We start from the raw sequence: 21,471 nt of genomic DNA, 5'->3' as shown, positions 1-21,471 counted from the left end.
TTGCGGATGGTCAGGTTGACGGGTGCCTCCGGTTTCACTGCGAGGCACAGGTGATGCCCGGTGAGTGCCGTCCCCACACCCCGGTGGCACTGCTGCCAGCCAGGAGGTGATGGGGCAGCCCTGGGGACCCGCAGCCCTGCTCCTGCCCCACAGCAGCCCCACAGAGGAGAGTGGGTGCCCCCCCAACACCCCGTACCCAGGTCCTGCAGCTCCATGCGCTCACTGGGGATCTCCAGGGTCCTGCCACCGAGGCTGGCATTGACGAGGACGTGGAAAGGCTGGAACTGGATGATCTCGCTTTGGTTGAAGTGGCAGCCGATGCTGATGCCCTGGTCCTGCAGGTAGTGCTTGCACTCCACCATGGGGGACCTGTTCTCATACCTGTGCCGCAGTGGGTTACCGGGGCTCCCCAAGACCCCGCAGACCTCAGCCCTTCCCAGAACCCCTCTAACTGGCACATCCCATCCCGCTTGCCCTGGAGACAGAGCCTCCCCCACCCTGGGCTCGGGGAAGAGGAGCAGGCTGATGCTGGCACCAGCAATGCTGGCAGTAGGCCCCCGCACAGGGACCCACCGCTGGACACCCTGCTTGTGGGGCTGGCCATGGGGCAGGGGCACCTACCAGTAGTAGAGGGAGTAGTTGGCCGTGAGCGTCTCTCTGCTTCCCCATGTGCAGGTCATGTACTCCTCGTTGAAGAGGACACACTCCACCCCTGCAAGGGACAGACACCGCTGGGCACCGCGGTGGTGGGCGGCTGCACCAGGGCCCGGAGGTGCACCGGGGAGACAGGGCACATGCCAGGGGTCCCTGCACATTCCCGTCTGCCTTCTTCCGTCTGAGCCAAACAAGCCCAGCTCTTCCCGGCGGAGCTGCGGTGCAGCCTGCCTGCAATGCCAGGCCCCCACCACCCTGTTCACACATGCCGTGCCGGTGATGCCCAGGCTGCCGGCAGCCCATCTTCCTCCAAAGGACTGCCAGCCAAGCAGCTGTTCCTCCCGCATCCGTGCTGTTGGCTTCTCATGCTGTGGATGTGGTCTTTCACCCCAATGCCTCCATCTGCTCCCCTTAGTCGCCCCGCGGCTGCTGTTTGCAGCCCCTGGCACTGTGGGACAGAATGGAAACCCCTCCCTGCCAACCCATTTTGCTTGTCCCACGAGGAAATCGGAGGTGTTCCAGGATTTGTGCCTGATGTTTCCATCCTGGCTAAATTCATCTCGCTGTTACCCTTTTGGGTGCTTGCAGGTGCCCATGCGTCCCTGTGTCTGGGTGACGGGGGCTATGCTGGGCTGTGCTTTCCACCGCAGCCCCTCCACCACGGGGCCAGGGGCTGAGCCCCAGCGGTTTGATCTCTGCAGAAAACACTGCCGAGCCCCGGGAGGCCGAGCAGCCGCTCCAGCCACCCGCGCCGGCTCCTCTGCCCTCTCCTTCTGCCACGCTGTGCTGGCCCCGGGTCCTGCCCACGCAGCCGGAGGCCGCATCCTGGGCTGGCTGGGGGCTGCAGGCCACTGGGGCAGTGCTGGTCCCCATGCTGGGCATCGTGCCGCAGCCTGCTCCAGCAGCCGCTGGCATGGCTTGCTGCGGGACGAGCTCCTCCGATGGACTGAGGCACCTTGCAGAGCCCTTGCAAGTGCTAAACCAGCTGCTGGCGGCTGAGAGCTGTCCTGGAGGCTCCCAGAAAATGGGATTTTTCCTCCTAAAGATCAGGCAATGGGACACCTGGTCCCTTCCGAGGTCCAAACCCATCAGCCAGCACTGCGGGGGCAGGAGAAAGCCAGAGCCAGGCTTCCCTGGGTTGTAATGTAATGTGACGGAGCAAACAGGCACTGTGCTCTGGCTGTTTCCGCACGTGGAGATGGAGGGCACCTTCCCAGCCCAGCCCAGGGAATCCAGGGGTACAGAGGGGCTGCATTTCCACGGAAAGCTGGTGTTTTACTGACAGCCAGCCAAGAAGTAGATTTTTTTTCTCGGAAAATGATGGCTGGAGCGAGGGTGCCGGGTGGAAAGAGGAGCCGCTGTCCGCTGTCCCGTCCCCTGTCCCCTGCCTGTGTGCGGCACTGCTGACATGACCAGGATGGAAAGGGCGGCTGGCGCAGCTCCACCAGCTGACGCCCTGCCTGGCTGATGCAGGGGGCCGATAGGATCTGCACATCGCATCCTGCTGCTGCCCGTGGCCCGGCCTGCCATGGGGGACCCCCATGGCCAGGGTCCCTCCCGGCAGCACTGCCTGCAGGGCTGGCAGCCCCCAGGGCTGGCAGAACTGCAGGGCTGGGAGCTGTGGGGCCAGTAGAGCCATGGGGCAAGGAGAACCGCAGGGCCAGTAGCCATGGGGCCGGTGGTGCCAGCGGTGCTTTAGCGCCGGGGCAGGAGCAAGGACACCCAACGGGGCTCCATGGCACAGCCCGGCTCTCCCGGCAGCCCCACTGCAAGGGGCCATGTAGGTGCTGGGGGTCCTGGGGCACATCAGGGGTCGGGGGATCTCTGGTGCATGCCCCAACAGCTCGCCGGCCCACACAGCCCCACGTCCTGTCCTCCTCGCCTGCCATCACCGGGGAGCGACATCCCCCAGCCCCACCACCCATGGGGCGCTGTGGCCTCCCGCCCCCCCGGGGCCCATGTGCCCCCTTACCTGGGGGGCTGCGGGCAGCAGCAAGGTAGGGGCCCAGTCCGCACAGGAGGAGGAGGAAGGGCGTGAGGAAGGCGCCAGGCACCGCCATGGCGGGATGAGCCGTGGGGCGCGTGCAAACAGCCTCCGCACACAGCCCACCGCGCAGGGCTGCCGGCTTCCGCACCCGCGCCGCTTCCTGCCCCACGGCACCGCCCGCCACCAAGGGGCCCACCCCACGCAGTGCCCCACAGGTCACTCCAACGAGGACCATGGCTCACCCCAGTGGTGTAGCGGATTGATGCACGGACTCCGATAGAGGGTTAAATTGAAGACCCTTTATTGAAATATTACATGGCTTATATACTTTCTAATTGTTTGTACATGCGCTACTGGGAGAACTCTTATTGGTTTTTATGTCTTGTTCATGCGTCCTTCATGCGCCCCTTCAGCTAATATGATTGGCTCTCTTTTTGTAACTTTGCAGTTCCTTTCTTCACAACAACAATCAGGCGCTTGCCTATCTCCCTCCAATCCCGTCCATCCCTGCTCCTGACACACAGCCTCCTTCCCTCGGACATGACCTGGACACTCAGTACTTCAGTCTTGTTAACCCTTTCACTCCTGTTATGCCTAATTCCTCCTCACAGTGGGGCCCCACAGCTCATCCCACTGGGGCCCTGCCACCATTCCCGCCCAGGCCCCACGGCTGATGCCTCCAGGCCCCACCGCCTGCCCCACCGGGACCCCCCGGTTCATCCTGCCGTGTTCCCACGGCTCGCCCCGCCATGGCTCACCCCCACAGGGCTGCCCCCCAGGAGCAGGGCCGGTGTGGGGATCCTGACCCACGGCCTGACCGTGGGTGTCCTGGTCCGGGTTCCTGAGAGCTGAGCAGAACTGGGAGTCACTGGGGCAGTCCCGGGGGCAGCTACGGGGAGACGGTCACAAAGGGGCTCATGGGGGCAGTTGTAGGGAGTTGGGGGCAGTTACGGGAGGTGGTGGCAGGGGCCAGTGATGGCGCCAGCGAGAGGGGCAGTGACTGGGTCATGGGCGCAGCGATGGGGGTGTGGTCGGGGGGACGGTGTCCCGGGCAGCGGGGGCGGTTGGGGGCGGTGGGCTGCGGGGCGGTCCTGGGGGTAACGATGGAGGCGGCCGGGGGTAGGGGTGGTGGTGGGGTGGTGGGGGGCGGTCACGTGACCTCAGCCGGGGCCTCAGCCCGGCGCAGTGCCTCCGCCACTCCGCCAGGGGGCGCCGCGTGCCCCTCAGGCCGCCCCGTGCATCTTCGACACTTTCCGCATCCGCTCGGCGCAGGCTCGGGCCCTCCCCGGCGGCGCTCGGAACTCTTCGTCCTTCCTCGGCCCGGCTTCGGGACGCTCCGGCTACATTCGGCGGCGCCCGTGACACCGGCGCGTCGCTCGGGCCTCTCCGGCGGCGCTCGGGCGGCCCCGGCGCAGGGCGCAGGCGCGGGCGGCCCCGGCGGTCCTTGTTGTGGCCTGGCAGTCTCTGCCCGCCGGCTGGCCCGGGATGGCGGCCTTCGGCGTCCTCAGCTACGAGCACCGTCCGCTCAAGCGCCCGCGCCTCGGTCCGCCCGATGTTTATCCGCAGGACCCCAAGCAGAAGGAGGTGTGGGGGGACCCAGTGTGCCAGGCCGCCGTGCCGGGGCTGGCCGTGAGGAAGCCCTGGGGGTGCGCTGGGAGTCCCCGGGGTGGGGGTAGGGAGCTCTCCGTCCTCGTGTTGGCTGGGCGTGAGGGGCTTGTCCTGGCGGGGCCCCGGGTTGCGGATGGGGGGCCTGGCCGAGGCACCTGCGGTTCCTGTGTCCCAGCACTCGCCTGGGGCGCTGCCTGGCAGCGAGGGCCTGGGGGAAGCTGGCTGGCCCCCGCCGGACCCTCGCCTTGTCCTGTCCCCATGCTGGCTGAGCCGCTGTGGCGGGGACAGAGGCTGCGGGCGTTTGGCGCGGATGGGCCTTGCCGGGCCTTGCTGATTGTCCTTCCCCCGCAGGATGAGCTGACTGCTCTGAACGTGAAGCAAGGCTTCAATAACCAGCCGGCCGTCTCTGGGGATGAGCACGGCAGTGCCAAAAATGTCAATTTCAACCCAGCAAAGGTGAGAGCCATCAGGACGGTGTGGGAGTTTGGCAGGGCCTGGTGCCTGTACGGTCAGGCTGCTGGGTCCTGGACAGTCCTGGGTCCCTTTAGGGACCTTAGACATTCCTAAGACCTAAAGGTCTTAGGGACCTTTAGACATTCCCTTTAGGATGGGTGTTTCAGGACCTAACCCTCTGTCCCTGTAGAATCAAAGTTCTGTATTCTTTTGGAACTGCATCCCACCTCTGAGAGAGCAGGTTCTTGTCTTGCTCTGTACATCTTAGAGGCAGGTCTGTAACCGCAGTCTTTGTTAAACCAGCATCTAGAACTCCTTATATTCTGTAATTAAAACAGAAGACTAGGATACCAGAAGCGTGAAACTTTTTCGTATTGGTTTGGTTACATTATGGCCGTGGTAGAAGAGAACTAAGATTTCTTGAAACATGTGGCAATTTAAACATGGGAGTTATATAACAGGCTTCAACTCCATTTTTCCAGTCTCTAAAATCAAGTTGTTAACTTCCTGGCCTCCCTGACAAGAGGACTGGTAATGACCTGGGATGGAAGGCAATGAATAAGCATAGTATATTTGTTTTCCTTGGCTGATGTCTGTCCAAGAAGCCTTCTGTCTGCTTTGACAAGTATTTATAGAGTTGTATCCTCCTCAACTTGAGTCCCTGCTTGGTTATTGTATGAGTTGTCTAGAAGCATTCCTCTTTGTAAGTATAACAAAGGAAATTATTGGCAGTTTTTTTGTGTTTCAAAGGTTGATACTGGTGAGACTTCTGGTAGGAATGATAAATGAGATTTTAAGCACATAGAATAGATCTTTGACCTGTGAAATGTAATTCGTCCTTTTTTTCTTTTTTTCCAGATCAGTTCAAATTTTAGCAGTATTATCGCAGAAAAGCTGCGGTGCAATACACTCCCTGACACAGGAAGACGGAAGCCCCAGGTGAATCAGAAGGATAACTTTTGGCTGGTGACAGCACGTTCTCAGAGTGCCATAAACAATTGGTTCACAGATCTGGCTGGAACTAAGCCCCTCACTCATCTTGCTAAGAAGGTGTGTTACAGGAGAGGCTGCCTGGCCTGACAGAGCATTTAATCTATGCTTGTTTCTGAAGTGTTTGTGTAGTAGAAGGTTTTTACTATTTGGAGAAGTTTCTTCTCACTACATCTCTTGAAGCTTTCAGCTTGAAGAGCGTATCCAGGATTTGTTTACAATTACAGCACTGGCTGTAGTCGTCCCCAGTCAAAGAACTGGTCCCTCGTCTGTTGGTTGGAGGTTGCCTTTTGTCTTATATGATACAACTGATTTATTTCAAGGTTTCAGATGTTCTTCAAAAGAGCTGCCACTGTTGGCTTTGGTCTGTTGTTTAGATTAGGACCATTCCTATTGTGGAGGGTTTTTCAAGTTTTCAAAAGTCATAGTGAGGATTACTGGAAATAATCAGCTGAGTGACTTTCCAGAATTTTGTTGCAGTGACACATGTTTCTGGTTTTAAGCTGAGAAGAGTATGTGTATTATAGCTTGGTCTCATCCAGGCTAGAACACTTCTGTGCCCTGGGGTCTAGGGCTAGATATTTCCCCGGTAGCATTGAAGTCTGTAGAGTATGAAAGAAGAAAGAAGGGCCTTACTCTGGCATTTTATCGGGCCTGATAGCAAGGGGAGCTAACTATCAGGGTGGGCCTATAAACAAGGAACTCGGGAATCTAGTATGCCTTGTGGAAAAACACAACTCCCAGTTGCAAAATGGTAGCAGAGCATGCAGTTCAGAAGCTGGGGTTTGTCTGGTCCTTGGTGTTCTGAGTCAATATTGGGAGAAAATAATCAGATTTTCCCAGAATCTGTCTCTTTATAAACTTAGTCCTTGTGTCCTTCTTTGCCTGTTGGCTGTCAGTTTCCTGAAGTCATTGTGAAAGCTTAAACCTTTCAAGGCCTTCCCCAGTTTCCTGCAATGGGCTCCATCAGTTTTCATGGACTTAGACATGAAAGCAGCAACTGTCGGTAGCCAGATAGTCTTGTCTTTGTCTTTGAGGCATCAGAGAATAATTGGGAAGAATGTAAGAAACATAGCGAGTAAGTGATTGAACTGTCAGTAGTTCAGGGACTTCGAGATACCTACCAAATAGACCTGTTCTCTGTGAATTTGTCTCATTCCTCTGTGAACACATGCACACTTTTGCTCTCTGTAGTATCCTGTGGAAATGAGCCCCACAGCTGTACTTTTTCCTGTGATGTGTTATTGCTTCCTGGTTTATAGATCTGCAGTCTGATGATTTCACTGGTATCCTCCCATGTTGTGTCTTGAATTTTGAATCTTGGATTAATGAATTCCTTCCTACTATGGTACTCAATTCCCTGTTTCTCACAGTCTTCTGTTGGCTACTCATGATATTACAAGACTTTTGTAAGCACTCTGTTTTGTTTACAAAAAGAAGAGTCTTATCTTCAGTCTGTGCAGTAGATACTCTGTGTTTCTGACTCAGTCCTTAGTCTGTACCTTTTGTAGTTGTTTATATCCTCTCTGGAGGATATCCTCAAAGCTGTTTGCGGGATTCAGGGTGTGGATTTACAGTGATGTAATTATGTTTTCTGTCTTCTTTCAATTTGTTTTGTTTCTGTTTATACTGAAATGCAGCTCTGGTACTGTTGCTTTCTGACCAGAGGTGAATTCTTGCAGTAGGTTTTTTGAGATACAGAGAGCAACACAGTACCTTTTCCCTTTTTACCTTTTTCACAGCTTGCAGCACCTACAGCATGTGTAGTTGCTTTGGAATAGTTCCCATCTAAATCCTTGGTTGCAATTCTCCCTCTCAATTCTGTTACAGGTGCCCATCTTTAGCAAGAAGGAAGAGGTCTTCGGTTATTTGGCAAAATACACTGTTCCAGTAATGAGAGCAGCCTGGCTCATCAAAATGACTTGTGCCTATTATGCTGCCATCACAGAAACCAAGGTGAAAAAGCGTCATGTCATTGATCCCTTCATTGGTAAGCGCTTTGTGTAGAGCACTGGTTTTGTCCATCCCAGATGTTTCCTTCTCAGCCTGCTCTTGAATAGTAAGAGGTAGCCTGGAAATCCATATAAACTTGTTTCCTGCTGATAAGTCCTAGCGCTCTGATGTGCCTAACTGTCTAAAACAACAGGGGCCGTCTGTGCGAGTACGCTGTTGAAAAATAGGTCTTGCCAGCCGCAAATACTTCCTGAGAGCCTACCTCTTCTTTCTCCCTGTTAAGTTCTACTGTGCTCCTCTGCTGCATAACCTGTTTTTTTTCTTACCGTACAAAGACTGTAAACATTATAATTTAGCGATGACTGGTTAGCTTCTTCTCAAGTGAGTAAGTATGTTTCCCAGAGAATTCCAGTATGTTATTCCCTGCTTGTGATTCCAATTTTATTAAGCCTTACTGGATCCCATATCTTAACATCCTTTGCATCCTGGCCTGCTCCAGATTGCTGCGGTCTAGGAGAGCTCCCCTGGCTGTTTTCTGGTTTGTATGGCTGTGACTACAGGACCTGACCACACTCCTTTGAAAAGCAGTATTAGCAGCTGAAGTCCATGGATACTTTTTTTTTTTCCTTCTTGTTTATCTTTGGTATAAAAATTACACAGACTTCTTAGCTCTGTTTCTGGAGGTTGATTGGTTTGTTAGATATATTTATTCCATTTACTTTCCTGTTGTTTTGGGTATTTGTCCTACTGCTGACTCTGTAAGTGTTGTTTGTTTCATGTTCTTGCATATTTTGCCATCTGCATTGTCCCAGAGGAGCGTAATCATGCTGTCACTTCGAGTTTGTCTCTTATATGGTTAGGTTTTAGTAAAAACAATTATTTAAAAAAATCATTGATCATGGCTTTACACTGATATCTGTAAGAGATTAAGAACAAGTTCAGAGTTGAAGTGTTTCCAGCGTTTCTGCTGTCTGTCAGATTATTGAGGATGCTAAACCAGGCTGGCCTAACACTGCTCCCCGCTGGAAAGCCTCTTCTCTTCTCCTGCTAATTCTCAACAACTGCAGCTGAGGAATCTTTCTTCCCAACTTTTCTTGTACAAAGTAACCCTGCCCCCCAAACACAGAAGTTTTTTCCCTTGTTTCCTATTTCTGTGGGTGCCTCTTCCTCCCTACCACCCCCAGGCCACAAACAAAACTAATATTGTGGCACTTACTTTTCTTTCTTTATCTTTCTGTCCTTTTCAAATGACAGGAACTTTTTTGGGTTTCCACCTGCGCACCAGCCTGGTTCTTTCCTGCTTCTGTTTATCATGGTGCTCATTGCTAACCTGTTTCCTCTTCTCCAGAATGGACACAGATCATCACCAAGTACCTGTCAGAGCAGCTGCAGAAAGTTGCGGAGTTCTATAGACAGCTCCCAGGGCAAGGCTGTGGTTCACCGTCTGGGCCAATGCCCCAGGAAGTGGAACAAGCTTTGAAGCAGTGGGACTACAACGAGAAACTAGCTATGTTCATGTTCCAGGTGAGGGACTGGAGGGGGCTGCTGGGTGAGGGTGTAGCAGAGGAGGGCTAGGGGAAGTGGATGCAAAGTGATTTACTTTTGCAGGATATTCTCTTTCTGTGAATAGACTATTAGGGCTGGATGTGGTTTTGTGCTCAGTAGTAGAACAGGGGTAGTACAGAACTGTGCAAACTCCTAGAGTTATTTCCAGTTATAGAAAGCAAGCAGCTGCTGCTGTTCTGCCTTTCCTTAGTGAATGTTGCTTCAGCTTTTGTCCGTTTGGTCTGCCTTTATGTGCAGGATGGCATGCTGGACCGGCATGAATTCCTGACATGGGTCCTTGAGTGCTTTGAGAAGATACGGTCAGGAGAAGATGAATTTCTGAAAATGCTCCTACCCCTGCTGCTGCGGGTGAGAACTATGTACCTGGCTTGCTTCAGGAGAGTGCTGACTTCGCTGTTGTCAGTCCCCTTCCTATCACCTGAGGGATGATGAGCTATTTTGCACTGAGAACACTAGGGAGTGTCCCTCTGAGCATCCTTTTTAGCTCATGCAAGGATACCTTTTTATCCTGCTCTCTTCTGTTTCTTTCTCCTTTACCCTGTTTCCCTGCACTGGACTTGGTAATCCCTGCCTATGTCATAGCTGTGATAGTTGGACTCATTGTGCACCACTACATGGAAACTGCTTTTCTTTCTGTTGCAACAGATTCTAGGCAGACCTTTGAAGCCCTGGGAAGGCTGGGTGTGGGTACATTTTGATACATGAAGTCTTTGCCATAGAGCATTTAAAGGCTTTTTCTGATGCTTAGTAGCCAGTGGGTGATCGATGATGCTAAGGAGCTCTCTGTAAAAAGGGACTGTCTCTACAAGGCAGTGCCACACCATATACTACTTTGGGAGGGTCAAGGGTTTCTCTTGTGTTGCTTGTAATGAGGATGTTTCCCCCCCTCCCTCTTCCCTACAGTACTCTGGAGAGTTTGTGCAGTCTGCATACCTGTCCAGACGTCTGGCCTACTTCTGCACCCGCAGGCTTGCTATGCAACTGGATGGTGCTGGCGGGCACCCACCCCACATCCTGTCTGCACAGACAGGGAATGCTCTTCCTTCAACTCCCACCCCTCAGCCAGCTGCAGGGAATCCTCCTCCCAGCCCTTTCAGTGACTTACTGCTATGCCCCCAGCACCGGCCAGTGGTGTATGGGCTCAGCTGCATCCTCCAGGTAGGTTTGAGTAGTGGTTGGTGATAGTGGGGTCAACAGGGACAGTTTATATTGTATGCCATCACAGAAAAATAATTACGATCTGAGTCAGCAACTTCCTGAGTACAGAAATGTCAAACCATGATTGTCAAAGGGTAGGTCTTTGCTGATGTGTTGCAGAGCTTTTGTACCAGACATCAGTGCTGTAGCAGTGCCCTTGACTGACTTGCAGACTTGCAAGAAAAATGGGTTGGAATAGAGCCTTTTGCTCTATTCACAGGTGCCTCAGATGGCTGGGAAGGCTTTGCAGAAGAGGGCATGAGAAAGAAGGGGTTATTTCGTCTTGCATATGTCAGTAACAGGTTGTCATCTAGGAAAGGAAATTATGCCAGAACTGAAAGGGTGGTTTGTAATTTTGTGAGCTCTTAAAAACAAAGAACCCCTCATCAGAAAAACCCACCCCCACAGACCAAATCAAACCAAATCAACCCCACTCCCTCAAACCAAACAACCAGCACACACAAAAACCAACCCTCCACGCTTCTTTATGGAAGAATTTTAATGGTTTATGCAGCCACTCTCCCCACGAGTGGCAGCAGGCTATGAAAAGGAATGACTCTAAACTCATAATCTTTATACTTGAAATTGATTAAACCTTACCTTGTGGTAAAAAGGCAAGGTTTCTGAAGCCTTGTTTATAGACATTTGAAGGGCAAATGCTAGTTGTGTCACTGTGGGACTCAGTCCCTACTGTCCTTGTGAGTTCTGTTCAGCATGTATGTTCATGGTTGTGTCTTTCTCCTACAAGAGGTCAGGTGGGTCCCTGCAGAAGGAGTGGAGATTGCCCCTTCCAGGGGAGGAAAGGAGCACGTTAAAGCAGAGGAGATTCCAGAGTGCAGGGTGGAGCAGGGGGTGGAGAGGAAGAGAGCACAGAGCTTGGGAACCTGCAGGTCAACAGAGAAACTTGAGGTCAAGGAGGCCTGACAGGATCAAGAAGCAGCCAGCCAGCTCTCAAACAGGGTAGAAAGAAAATTCCTAGAGTACAGTTGGCTAGAAGTAGAGATCTGTCTGCAAGGGTTAGAGGGCAATGCAGGGGTTATAAATAACCCCTTTGTATTCCTATGAAATCTTTCTTGGTCATTTTCAGTTTAAAAAGTTTAGGTTTTTTTTTTTCTAGTTTCTGTGTGATAAAACATGTCTTTTAAAACATAAAAATCCTTTGTTTGCGGAGCTTTGTTTAGGGAAAATATATGAGCATATACACCTCAAAGATTTGGCTGATTGGGGGTTTGAACACAACCTGCTTAAAAAGTTCAAATTGGTTAATGGTGGTCTGATATTTTTTAGTATGTCTCAGAAGAGCTCTTCTGATAGAAGATCTACAGATCTGGTCTGCAGATAGTAGATAAGGCTAAGGCAGAATAAGATATAGTGGTTGCAAGTCGGAGCTGGGTAAAGTCAGGCTGGAAACAGATGCATTTCTAGTGCATATAGTGTATATAATTAACCTTTGCTCAAATGTTCTTGAGATATGATGGATTCTTTGGTTTGAGTGTTTAAAACAGCCTTGGCTGTCTGTCTTAATGTCTGGCTCCTTGTGAGCCAGAAGCTGTAGGGGTGTATCCTAGGAATTGTTCAGTGAAGTTTTGTCTGTGTTTGTGTGGGTGTCTGTACAAGATTGTAAAAGAATGAAAATGCATATATAATAGTATTGTTGTTATAATCATACTTTAATTATTAAATAGTATAGTATAATGAGTTTGGGTCTGTTGACTCATATTTCTTCTCACGTTTTACTCTTGATGGGGGCTGTAAGTCACTAATGTAAATGCTGCTCCTGGACCACGAGGGTTGGATTGTGCATTGATGGTGTGAATTTTAGAACATAAGTTCTGTTTAGAAGCAGCAGGGAGCTCTGCAGCAACGTGTTGCTGCTTTTGGATAACGTGGAACTCTGATCTTTGCTTCCTAAGCGTACCTAGGGCAAGAAACTCAGTGCAGCAAAAATACTAGTTCACTCCTTTCTACTCTCATATGGTTTTTAGCCCAAAGACTCTTTCAGAGCTTAGAACAAAAAACCCCCAAATAGTAAATATGTATACAGGATGGTGAATGCCTGGGCAGTAGGGTAAAAGAGTGGTTATTTCTGTAGAAAGTAATCTGACTTAATTGTTTTGACCTTGATTTGCTCAATGATACTGACTTTTCTATCTGTTGCAGAGTATAATTTTATGTTGCCCAAGTGCCCTTGTGTGGCATTACTCATTGACTGATAGCAGGATAAAGACCGGCTCTCCATTGGACCACCTGCCTATAGCCCCATCCAACTTGCCCATGCCAGGAGGGAATTCAGCCTTTACACAGCAGGTGAGCAGCCTTCAAAAAAGGGAACTCTTCTGGTCTAGGATAATAGCTGTATCTTAGATCTTTCAGGATTTTCTTTTCATGTTGTGTGATAAGCAGAGCTGGAGATGCTGTCTCACTCCCAAGGAATTAACTGCTCCCATTCTGCTATAAGCAAGACAGCGATGTCCTTGGAAGATGGGCAAAATCTAACCTTGAGTAGAATTACTGTCACGCTCTTTGTTTTCTGATAATTTTGTACACAGGACTTCTAAGACATCCTTTTGTATGTTTACACAAGTCCATTGCTTCTAGGTTCGGGCAAAGCTGCGTGAAATTGAGCAGCAGATAAAGGAACGTGGCCAGGCTGTGGAGGTTCGCTGGTCATTTGACAAGTGCCAGGAAACCACAGCAGGTAACTTGCTGTAGGTTAGAGTTTCTCTCCCCGTGTTCCATGTGTTACCCTGAGAAACCTCCTGTCTGGCTGTTGTCTTTTTTCTCCTGTTTGCTGCCGTTGGTGTTTACTGTCAGTAGTGAAAAAAAACCAACCCCAAATGGCTCTTTTCTTTTTTCCAGTGCAAAATCTTGCATGGGTCCGTTTCCCCAGGTATAGAGGGAGTTTCTGTTACTGGAAGCTGGAAATGTGTACAAGAGAACTATATCTTGTATATGTGCCATGTTCTGATGCTTTCCCCTAACATCTGCTGTTGGCTGCTGTGAGAGTCAGGATACTAAGCTAGGTGGACCCTTGCCTGAGTGGTACAGCTTTCCTTAGGCAGTCTCCTGAGCAATGAGCTCACAGAAACTTTTGCTCCAGAGTCTGTTGTACCAGTTGCCAAATACACATTTCGCTTCTCTGTTCTCTTCTAGGTTTCACTATAGGCCGTGTCTTGCACACTTTAGAAGTTCTGGACAGTCACAGCTTTGAAAGATCTGACTTCAGCAACTCTTTGGATTCCTTGTATAACAGGATATTTGGGCTGGGTCCAACCAAAGACAGTCATGAGGTGCCTTGGGACTTTGCTGCTGGGCCCTGGTCTTGGACGTGGCTATATTCTTGTTTATATTCCACGGTTACTGTCCTGTGTCTGCAGAGAGCTGACTAGGTAGTGGCCTTTGGCCAAGAGATGTGATCTCCATTGAAAAGGATTTCGTGCAGCCTTAAGTTAGGGAGGTACTAAAGTGAGAATAGGGGGTCTGTGCTGTAGAAGGTCTACGCTAACAAATATGTGTAAGCTTGAGAGAATCCACATAGCTAACTGAGGGGAGTCTCCTGATGGAAGACATCAGTCTGGATAGCAGATTGATGATAAAGACATGCTATGTGTCTGAGAGAAGGAAATGCTAGCCTTGTCAAATTCTGGGCTGGCAGCTGCTTCCTGGGAGTCTGGGAGTGCACAGTTCAAGTTCCTCTTAGCCTGGGAGGTGACATATTTATGATGTGTAGGACCATAGTGCAACCAATACTGCATTGATTCCTGGAAGTGAGCTGCAGGACTGGTAGTTTGCATACTTTGTATAATGCTGTCGAGAAGCTGTGTTTCACTCTGTGCTAAGATTAGCACTCCATAGATGTGCTGCTGGAAGAGACATGATTTTCTGAAGCAAAGCCAGCCTGGAGATTTGTCAAGGGCTGTGGATCACCTCATGTTGCAAAGTGGAGTCAAAGCAGAGACAAAGCAGGAGGGCTCTATCTTGACATCTGTCCTCCATGTTAGGAAGAGGGGAATGTAGTTCAGGCTGTGCTCTACTAGAAGTAGACTCACTGTTATATCCAACCTGAAGCCTTAGGACTGCTCACCTCTTCTGTTTGGCTCAGATTCTCACTGTAGTGCTTATATCTCAACAGATCTCCCCAGATGATGATGCAGTGGTGGCCTTGCTGTGCGAGTGGGCTGTCAGCTATAAACGGTCTGGACGTCACAGGGCTATGGTCGTGGCCAAACTCCTGGAGAAGCGTCAAGCAGAGATAGAGGCTGAGGTAAGTCCTTAGTCCTGGAAGGCTAGCAGCGGTAAAGGAGAGCAGAGGTTACCTAACTACAATTATCTAACTATTACACTGAAAGGCAAAGGCTGAGCAGCACAATGCCTCTTAACACTGGTGCTGTTAATTATGGCATTTGCTCCATCTAACCCAAAACAGGTCATAAATGAGTGAGCCTGTGGGATGGCGTGTATCCCATTTCTTGTGTACGTTTGAAGACAGGGGATTGCGTTGCGGAAGTACTGGCATGCTTGGTAACTGTGAATTAGTTTACAGAAACGTGTGTGGTGGCTTTCCTGTAAGTGCAAGATAGGAAAAGTCTCTTGAAGACTTCTTTTTTGGGGTTTATGCATAGTGAGTTTCTCCTCTGTGACAGCAGTTGGTACTTTTTTCTGTTTCTACAGAGATGTGGGGACTCTGAAGTCGTGGATGAGAAGGGCTCCATCTCCTCGGGCTCTCTCTCAGCAGCCAGCGCTCCTGTCTTTCAGGATGTCCTTATGCAGTTCCTTGACACTCAAGCTCCTATGCTAAGTATGTAATAAGGACCCGTGGTCTCCCAGTTTCTAGCTTTCCCTCTCCTGCAAACTTTGAATTTGTGTGCTGTTCTCTTGTGTATAGGTCTTGGATGTATGTAAATTCTCCTCTGGCTTCTTTGCAATCCAGAGCATACCTTGGAGAGGGAGGGAAAGCAGCCTGGAGGGCCAGATGACAGAAAGATAATGCAGAAGCACTTCTGTTAACAGAGCATTGGCCAAGAATAAATGAGTATAGCCTAATCAGGAATTCATTCAGGCCGAGAACTAGAGGGAGGTTTCTAACTAGTAAGTGACAAAGCTCTGGAATAGTCTCTCAGTGGAAGTACTGCAAACAGATTAAGGGGGACAAGATACAACTCTGAATGATGCAGGGAACTTCCAGGCGCTTCCAGGCTAAAGTCCTATGCTTCTGGTCTGTGAGACTAACTGGAGAGCTTTTGACTTGCCTAATTGCCACCTGTTGAAACTGGGCTTTCTGCTTCTAGTCCCTGCTGTAATCTCAGAACTGTTTATCAGTCACTTACTATGTTGAGATCTCTAGAAATACTTTCTCTAGCCCTAGGTTAGGTGGCTGGTGTTGCTCAGAGTGTTGCAGAAGGACTCTGATAGCCCTGACTGTCTGTGCTGTCCTTTCAGCTGATCCTGGGAAGGAAAATGAGAAGGTGGAGTTCTTTAACCTGGTGCTGCTGTTCTGTGAGCTCATCCGACATGATGTCTTCTCTCACAACATCTACATGTGCACGCTCATCTCCCGGGGTGATCTTGCCATGGATTCTCATGGGCCTCGCCCGCCCTCACCTTTCGATGACCCTGCTGAGGAGCACGACAGGAAGGAGATGGAGGGAAACAGTGGCATCAAGTTAGAGGTGAGAGCACAAGCACCGTGGCCCTCCTGTACATGTCCCAGTGTTGTGCTTGCCTGTTTTTACGAGCTTTGCAGCCTCCTTGCTATTGCCTGCTGGAGGATGTACCAGCGACTCATGCTTCTCCTTCCCCCAACCTATTTCCTTAACATTTCCATTTCAAAAGTAGAAGGCTGTGCTCTAAGTGGCTGGAAAGGGCCTGCAGAATGTAAAGGGGTAGATAGAAAAATCTTGCATTGCTCAGAGCAGCATATCATGAGGTGCTGTGTGAGGCCTGTCCATGATGTTTGCAGTGTATTAGGCTCCAACTTGTCAGGCACCATGGCATGCTGCTCTAACTGTCCAACATGGCCATCGAGTGCTGTAGTAAATAAATACTCTCTTGTTCCCTGGTGCATCACTGAGATGTAAAGCTGTCTGTTCCCAGGACACAGGTCTTTCTGAGCCCATGGACATCGACCACAACTCCAGCATGCTCTTTGATGACATGGAGAAGACAGACTTTTCGGTATGTTCCTGCATTTTCTATCTGCTACTCAGTGAGTAGGTCAGTATGTTGTAGTGGGACCAGGGACAAGCATGTGCCTTGCTTTTGTGTGAGTACTCCCTCTCTACTGTAGAGCCAGTATGCTGGAAGTAGCTGGGTTGTAAGGCAGCTGACACTGCAAAAAGGTCCATATAACCTGTTTATGCAGGTCAAGTCCGTCAGAGTAGAGTGAGTCCCAGTCATTCCTGGGATCTCCTACGCTCTGGCCACTGCCAGCCCAGTGTTCGGGCAGAGTGAGAAGTGGGCTGCTTGGAAGTGGATGGGAAATGGATGACCATGGTAGCACCAGGAGACTGGGAGTGACCACTTACTGTTGGCAGGGCTTTTCTTGATCACCTGGGAGAAGACACAGGTCTGCTATCATCGTACTGTGTGGTCTTCAGTACTTCTTCAGTTTACAGTTCTTCATAATATTTATGGGCATAGGTCATGGTTGCAGAATGTTTTGAAGCACTTAGTAATAAAAATAACTTGTGGTGGTTGAAAAATCCCTGAGTACCTACATTCATCCAGTCATTTCTGGCCTTTCAAGGTTACATGTTAAGTAGGTGTGATGTGCTTTCCCATGTGGCTTTCCCATGGCTTTCCCAGGATCCTCGCTTGTTCTGTGGAGGGGGTTGTTCCCAAAATCCTAAGTCATGGTTATTTATTTCCTGTTGTTTTTAACTCAATATACAACATGGACCAGAAGCAGAAATGGGAATAGTGTCTTAGCACGTTGCCTTGGTCATTGCCCTAAGAACCGGATGTTCTCCAACCCTCCCTCTTCCTGCTCCTTTTTAGGCCTGAGCAGATGTACCTTCCTTCAACAATCTTCACTGTTGCATGACCATGTTCCCTAACTACCTTTTCTTGTTCTTATGTCTCCCTAGATGTTTTCTCCTCCAATGCATTGTGAATCTAAAGCCAGCCCTTCCCCTGAGAAACCAGATCCTGAAAAGGAAGCAAAGCCTCTGCTCAAGGATAAGTCTGTGGAAGGAATGCTAGCATCCCTGTATGACCAGCCTCGGCACATCCAGTATGCAACACACTTTCCTATTCCTCAGGTATGAGACCTGCTCATAACGGCTCCCCTGTTGCTGTCTTGTGCTCTGGTCATGAGGCTGCTGTGTTTCCCTGTGGTACTGCTGTGGGTGGGTAAGGAGCAGTCATGCTTTCCTGCACTGCTGCAGGAGGTGATCTACTTAAGATGTCTCCTTGCTTACTCCCAGAGCAACTTCTGAGATGAAGCTTTCCTTTTCCTTTAAGAAATCCAGATGTTGAAACAAGATTAAAGCATTCAGCATTACAGTTGTTAATGCAATTGTCTCTTTTGGTTCCCTAGGAGGAGTCATGCAGTCACGAGTGTAACCAACGGTTGGTAGTTCTGTTTGGAGTTGGAAAACAACGTGACGATGCTCGGCATACGATCAAGAAAATAACCAAAGACATTCTAAAAGTCTTAAACAGAAAGAGCACTGCAGAGACAGGTTAGTAGAGCTTGAGCCACTCCTTTCTGAAGTAGGAGTGTCTTTCCAGTTGGCTGGCTCCTTTGTCTGGACTATCACAGTGAAAGGATTTTCTATAATCTACAGTGTTTGGTAAGCTGTATCAGTCACTGAGACTCTGGAATGGTGCTCTGTTCCCAAACGTACTAACCAGCAAGACGATTGGTTTCCTGCTGACAATATCTGTTTAATTGAACTTTTCTTCAGAAGAGGGTTAAGTCATAACAGGTTCAGAGTGAGACCCTGGCCAAAACTTTGGCTTTTCAAATTTTATTTTCTTTAGTTCTTGCATTTAGATCCTTGCACAAGAAGCAAAGAGGACTTTGCCTATGTATATTTGGCAAAGACCTTGATTAAATGTAGCATGCCGTTATCCCTGGGGCACGTGCTAAATGCATAGGATGGGAAATTTGGATAGCTGTGTCAAAATCAATAGAAAGCCTCTGACTTCCATCAGCTGAGAATCTGGCTACAATTTTTTTTCTCTTAGTCTGATTCCTGAAAGGCAACTTGAAATATGATGGAAAGATGATTCTTTAAACGATGGGGTGTTCTGACAAAGAAATTTTGAGGCTGAACATTTCCAATCCAGAATGTCTGTTCTCATCAGGGAATCAGTGTACCTCTAAATCGAGAGAGAAAGTGTTTTCCCCTTCCAAGGAGTACCTTCGCTTGGGATAAACTAGATGTTAACCCTACTGTCATTCTCAGGTTAGGAATTCCTTCCTCAGCAGTTTATTGTTTTGAATTCAAGATGGTCATTATCAGCTTAAGGTCTGGGACTCAGGCTTTTTGGCTATGCTGCATGTCTTGCTGAGGGACTGGCAGGTGCTGATAGCTGATGTCTAGTCCTCCTCTGATGAGGAAGGTAGCCTAATACTGTTTTCTGATTCTCCCAACTTTGGTAGGTGGAGAAGAAGGCCAGAAGCGGAAAAAGAGCAAGCCAGAAGCATTCCCAACAGCTGAAGATATCTTTGCAAAGTTCCAGCACCTTTCTCACTTTGATCAGCACCAAGTCACATCTCAGGTATGAACTTTTCAAGACTGCTGTCCTTCTTGGGCCCTGACTGTGTCCCTTTGCGTTATCGAGAGCAGATTCCTGGAGGGAAAGGGAGATGGGCCTGCTGAGGGACTTCTGCAAGGGGAGATGGTACTGTGTGTTGTCTTGCAGGTATCTCGCAATGTCTTGGAACAGATCACCAGCTTTGCCTTGGGAATGTCATACCACCTGCCTCTGGTACAGCACGTGCAGTTCATATTTGACTTGATGGAGTATTCACTCAATATCAGTGGTCTTATTGACTTTGCCATCCAGGTAAGCGCAGCGTGCTCAGATGCTTCCTGGGGAGGGGTTCATCAGCCTGAAAGGCAGCAGATCTGTGCTGCGATAGTTGTGCTGCTCCTGGGATCACTAGTGACTCTCTGACCTGTGTCATGGAGGTGGTCAGATTGGAGGTGGTCATTGTGGTGCTCCTGGGCTGCAGCTGTTAGGAATAGGTTGTTTGTGGCAGATAGTCTTACATGTTCTGTTCTGAGGATTATTCTTCCAGAGGCTTCAGGGTTGTCTGCAAAGGACTTGCATTGCATCTCTGTCCCTGGCTGCAGCAAGGCCTTGTTCTGAGTGGGAAGGGAATTGTCTGTCTCTGGCAACTCTTCCACCTTGCTCCCCTGAAAGGATCCTTGGCACATGGCAGTGCAGGCTGCCTTCTGGATCCTGCTAAAATCCTGTTGCTGTTTCTGCAGCCTATGCCAGGTGTCTCTTGAAGCCTTGCTATGGTTGCTGATGGAATTGAGGCTGTTAGCCCTTAAAAAGGGAGCCAAGTGAGATTTATGCAGGACAGAATTACCAAACAAGCTGCCTGATACTATCTGTGGCCATATCCCAATTGCCTTCTGATACCCAAGCAGTGACAGCCCCTTGTACTGCCTGAGTGAGACATTGTGCCTAAGTACAGGGTGCCAGCTGTGCCAGGGGTACATCTCTAGGCAGAAAGTGCCTGCCGGTCCCTTTCCTGGCAGGTCCTATAGGCTGTGGGTGTGGTGTGCCTGCTCCATTTCTGACCGTACCTTACCCCTGTGGCTGTTGAAGGGTTTTTCTGTCATTGGGTGCAGTTGCTGAATGAACTGAGCGTGGTGGAGGCAGAACTGCTGTTGAAATCCTCCGACCTTGTTGGCAGCTACACCACCAGCTTGTGCCTGTGCATTGTGGCTGTGCTGCGGCACTACCACTCCTGCCTTATATTGAACCAGGACCAGATGGCTCAGGTCTTCGAAGGGTAAGGGAATCTTCCCCTCACTGTGTGGAAGGAAGCAATGTATCTTCTGGGGGCTTGTAAGGGGCAGGGATATATCTGTGTCCTTCCTAAAAGGCAGCAACTTTGTGCCTGAGGGTTCAGCTCACAGAATTTGTGGGGGATGGGATATGTTACCCCTGAGCACTGTTTCTGTGAGCTCAGGGAGATATCTATGTAATGAGGTTATTCCTTCAGATCTGTGTTGCTGCAGCATTTTTTTTGTCTCTATACAGTCTGTGTGGGGTGGTGAAACATGGCATGAACCGCTCAGATGGCTCCTCAGCAGAGCGCTGTATCCTGGCCTATCTCTACGACCTCTATACCTCCTGCAGTCACCTCAAAAGTAAATTTGGGGAGCTCTTTAGGTGAGTCTGAGGCAGGTGGGATGCAGTGGGTGCTGATCAGTATAGCACCTTGGCTTAAGCTTTGCTTGTGATCTTGTTTGATGGGATTGTCCCTGAGATCCTCTCAACGGGGCACTGAAGTCTTGGGACTAGTGCCTGTTTTACAGGCAGTAATGATGCAGTGTATAATCTTGACTCTTAGATTGTCAAGTTGTTTTTGGTAAATTGCCTTCAGTAGTTCTCTGCACCTCCACAGGTGTGTTCTTACCCTACTCCTAGAGGACAGAAGTAGAGAGGTCTGTTCCTACCAAACTCTGACTGAGCAGTTCATCCTAAAGGTTGTTCTCTGCTTGTGCTCAGCTCCCTAATAATCCTTGGACTGCTTCTGAACCTGCTCTGCTTGGTTCTGGGTTTGTTCCTGTGCTACTTTGCACTTCTTATCCACGTTCTACCCCTGTTGGCTCTTCAGGTTCTGCTCTGCTGATACTGCCCCCAGGCTCTGTCCTGTGGGCTTACTTTACTCTGTGGCCTTCTGCCCCTTGCAGTTCTTCTCTTGGGAACTGTGCCCCCACCAGCTCCCTGTGGAAGTCCTCCCTTAGTAACCCAGAGATGGAGTCCACAGAACTCCCTGGCTTTTTGCTTACATGATCCTGTGAAGGGGTAATTCTCCTGACAGCCCTGTTTTCCAGTACAGTTCTTCACTTTGTCTTCTCTCGCAGCCCCTG

At 49.9% G+C, this 21,471-nt stretch overlaps 1 protein-coding gene across 3 annotated transcripts in view; it reads left to right on the top strand.

Moving 5' to 3' along the window:
- The first annotated feature begins 3,998 nt into the window (after positions 1-3,998).
- The window catches only part of MED12 (mediator complex subunit 12), a 37,655-nt gene continuing 20,182 nt past the window's right edge, over positions 3,999-21,471 (top strand). For all 3 annotated transcript variants that reach the window (XM_075513429.1, XM_075513427.1, XM_075513426.1), the window contains exons 1-20: positions 3,999-4,225; positions 4,601-4,705; positions 5,561-5,752; positions 7,523-7,682; positions 8,994-9,169; positions 9,449-9,559; positions 10,115-10,369; positions 12,569-12,715; positions 13,007-13,106; positions 13,562-13,698; positions 14,541-14,672; positions 15,080-15,206; positions 15,848-16,077; positions 16,502-16,582; positions 17,494-17,667; positions 17,946-18,090; positions 19,017-19,135; positions 19,280-19,423; positions 20,221-20,384; positions 20,636-20,767. In XM_075513429.1, the coding sequence (XP_075369544.1) occupies positions 4,127-4,225; positions 4,601-4,705; positions 5,561-5,752; positions 7,523-7,682; positions 8,994-9,169; positions 9,449-9,559; positions 10,115-10,369; positions 12,569-12,715; positions 13,007-13,106; positions 13,562-13,698; positions 14,541-14,672; positions 15,080-15,206; positions 15,848-16,077; positions 16,502-16,582; positions 17,494-17,667; positions 17,946-18,090; positions 19,017-19,135; positions 19,280-19,423; positions 20,221-20,384; positions 20,636-20,767 (2,930 nt within the window). In that variant the 5' untranslated portion in view covers positions 3,999-4,126. The remainder of the gene's footprint in view (positions 4,226-4,600; positions 4,706-5,560; positions 5,753-7,522; positions 7,683-8,993; positions 9,170-9,448; positions 9,560-10,114; positions 10,370-12,568; positions 12,716-13,006; positions 13,107-13,561; positions 13,699-14,540; positions 14,673-15,079; positions 15,207-15,847; positions 16,078-16,501; positions 16,583-17,493; positions 17,668-17,945; positions 18,091-19,016; positions 19,136-19,279; positions 19,424-20,220; positions 20,385-20,635; positions 20,768-21,471) is intronic.

The sequence above is a fragment of the Mycteria americana genome, chromosome 10 (genome assembly GCF_035582795.1).
Source record: "Mycteria americana isolate JAX WOST 10 ecotype Jacksonville Zoo and Gardens chromosome 10, USCA_MyAme_1.0, whole genome shotgun sequence".
Lineage (NCBI taxonomy): Eukaryota > Metazoa > Chordata > Aves > Ciconiiformes > Ciconiidae > Mycteria > Mycteria americana.
Note: the sequence above shows the minus strand (reverse complement) of the source record. Positions and strands in the feature narration are given on the sequence as shown.